This window comes from Phaethon lepturus, unplaced genomic scaffold (genome assembly GCF_000687285.1).
Source record: "Phaethon lepturus isolate BGI_N335 unplaced genomic scaffold, ASM68728v1 scaffold39051, whole genome shotgun sequence".
In the NCBI taxonomy this organism is placed as follows: domain Eukaryota; kingdom Metazoa; phylum Chordata; class Aves; order Phaethontiformes; family Phaethontidae; genus Phaethon; species Phaethon lepturus.
Genome location: NW_010520501.1, coordinates 632 through 3,426, shown reverse-complemented (window position 1 = coordinate 3,426; position 2,795 = coordinate 632). Strand labels below are relative to the sequence as shown.

General features: G+C 45.7%; 1 protein-coding gene and 1 non-coding gene across 2 annotated transcripts; both read left to right on the top strand.

Annotated features, from left to right (window-relative positions):
- The first annotated feature begins 7 nt into the window (after positions 1-7).
- Positions 8-1,845, top strand: ICT1 (immature colon carcinoma transcript 1). The gene is made up of 5 exons (XM_010297401.1): positions 8-34; positions 298-357; positions 985-1,067; positions 1,179-1,348; positions 1,639-1,845. The coding sequence occupies exons 3-5, from the start codon at positions 1,056-1,058 to the stop codon at positions 1,721-1,723; spliced, it is 267 nt and encodes an 88-aa protein (XP_010295703.1). The 5' UTR covers positions 8-34; positions 298-357; positions 985-1,055; the 3' UTR covers positions 1,724-1,845.
- A 601-nt stretch (positions 1,846-2,446) lies between these two features.
- On the top strand, positions 2,447-2,519 carry TRNAR-UCU. The gene has a single exon. It is a non-coding gene; the product is annotated as a tRNA-Arg (tRNA).
- Positions 2,520-2,795: the final 276 nt, after the last annotated feature.

Below are 2,795 nucleotides of genomic sequence, written 5' to 3'. Positions count from 1 at the left end.
GAGACGCAGCCGGCCGCCCTCGACATCCCCCTGGGTGAGTCTCCCCCCAGACGGACCTGGGCCCAGGTGCTCAGCTGGGCCTGTCCTGGCTTAAGTGCCCGGAGGTGGGTTGGGCTCCAGACTACAGAGTCCGTGCTCAACGCACGGAGCTAAACCCAGAGTGGAAGCTCCACCGAGTCACAGGCATCCTTCAGGCCTGCGCCCTGCAGCCTGGATTGTCCCCGTTCCCTGCTGCCCACGGCAAAACCGGCTGGGGACGCGTCTCCGGCTCAGTGTGCTGCTGCTCTTCTCTTCCAGCTCGCCTGACCGTGTCCTACTGCCGGAGCAGCGGCCCTGGAGGGCAGCACGTTAATAAAGGTGAGGAAGAGACTTTGACGGAAAAATCCTAATCTTTAAGTTGCTTCTTTAAACTTTGTGGTGAAATATTGGGAGATTGACATTAAAGAGCATCTTTATGCTGCTTGATGCTAATTTTTCAGTATCGTAAGTCTTCACAGTGCTCAAGAGCAGCGGTACTGTATGGGATTCTCCTAGAAATACTCTTACTGGGATCATCGATGCTACACGTCACACAAAACACCACTTCTGTCTAATCTGTTTTCATTAACCAAACATACAACAAGCCAACTAGATTTGGAAACTTCACAGTGCAATGAATTCTCAGCTTAATCAAACAAACTACAAATCCTTCCTGATCTGCCATTGCCATTAAAAATAAGGTAGTTAGTGACTGGCAATAGCAATAAATCTTATAGTGTCTAGAAAGGCGAATACCGTAGCAGAGGCTCCGTACAAATTTAGAGTTGGTCTTGTAGAGTGGTATGTAAAAATGTAGCAAGAAAAAAATTGTGACCTTTCAGGAAACTGATACTGGAGTCATCCTGTGTTCAAAGCCAGCGATGAACAGGCTGAATTGTCTCATAAAACTTAGGAAGGCAAGCCATTACATTGAAAGAAAAAAATTAATCCTGTTTTTCCTCCCAGTCAATACCAAGGCAGAAGTTCGATTCCACCTGGCATCAGCAGACTGGATCCCAGAAGCCACAAGACAAAAAATGGCATTGATGGTAACTGCCCTCCTTCCCCTTCCAGCCACGGTTTAAATTTCACACTTTCAGACAGAACATGACAAGTCTTAACAAGGTTTCAGTGATCACATCACGTTTTCCTCTCTTTAGCACAGGAATAAGATAAACCGAGCTGGTGAGCTGATCGTGAACTCTGAAGAGAGTCGCTACCAAATGAGGAATCTGGCGATTTGTTTAGAAAAAATCAGAACCATGGTCACAGAGGCTACTGAGAAGCCCAAGGTGGTGTCTAAGGAGACTACCCAGAAATTCATAGAGAGGTATCTTTATTGAAATGGCCTTTATGTGAGACAGATTCAGATCATGTTCCATGATTTAGTTTGCAGCCTCTTTAAACAATCTTTTTCACGCTCATTTGGATTTCCTTTTTAAAAAAAAAAAATCACGGGTCCATTAGACCTTAACGGCTTTCCTGGGTAGCATCCCAAGAACAGGGACTGGTTTTTCTGTCTCTGGACATTTGTCAGCTCATCTACATCATAACTGTGCTCAAAGTTGAATATTTAAATGTTTTCTTTGCATACTAAAGGATCTTTTCATTTTGTTTTAGGGTGGAAAAGATGAACCGTGAACGACTACGACAGAAAAAGATACACTCAAATATAAAACAGAGCAGGAAGGCTGACTTTGACTGAGAACAACAGAGATGGAAGTCCTTGGCCTAGCATCTTTTTAAAGAAATGAAATTGGCAGCTGTAGATAATGCTAAACTCATGAGCTGGATTGAATAAAACTGGTCTAAAAACATAAATAAAAATATTTAACTTCTTCTTTGAACTTAATGATACACCATGACAGCCTGTCAGTCATTTTACAGAAAAATTACTGTTCATGTTTGAGAGAAACTAAAAATTCTGATTTTTGTCAGGTACTTTTTTTTTTTTTTTTTACTCTTTGTCCCCTTCATCCAGCCTTCTGCTCTGTGAGAGCACCCTCTGCTGCTGAACACATAAGCAACAGTAGATTTTGGGGGAAGAACGGGAAGAGTAAAAGCAGTCTAACCACTTACCTGAGTAGCGAATAGAGTATTCACCATTTCAGGCACTTCCCTTCCCTTTTAGTCGATTTTTTTCCAAACCAAAAAGGAGTGCTTATTTGGCAGGAGGCAGTTGCTCTCTGTTAGCGCTAAAAGCCAGAAACTGCCCTGTAAATACAGGAGGCTTCTGGCCCTTGGGGTGGAACACCAAAAAACCCAAACCCAACCCAGGCTGAGCCTTACAGGCTTCAAGAGTTGCTCATTAGTGGACGCTGCTTAAAGAGAATGAAGTTCTGTGGTGGAATGTGGGTTTCAGCTCCACAGATCAGTTCACTGGGGGTCTCAAAGATACTAAAATTACACTTTTTCATCTTCTTGTGTGGCCCCAGTGGCCTAATGGATAAGGCACTGGCCTTCTAAGTCAGGGATTGTGGGTTCGAGTCCCACCTGGGGTGAGGAGAGGCGGTTCTGTTTTAGGCAAAAACCCAAATAAGAGAGGACAGTGCTGGCCGCTGCTCCCTGGAGTTCAGCTGGGGCACAGTGAGGTGCCTGGGGCTCTGCTGCAGCCACTGCTCGGTCCCCTTTGGAAGGGGGATCGCGGGGTGCTGCCCTAGACACAGCCCAGCTCAGCATTTACATCTGCAAAACGCAGGAGAGCTCAAATCCCACATCCTCCCCAAAACAGGCTGCCGGGGGGGTGCAGGAGCACAGCGGTGCCTCCCGACAGCCCG

Coding starts and splice junctions, on each gene's coding strand:
- ICT1 (XM_010297401.1), top strand. Junction 1,349..1,638: donor ACCCAGAAATTCATAGAGAG/GTATCTTTATTG, acceptor ATTTTGTTTTAG/GGTGGAAAAGATGAACCGTG.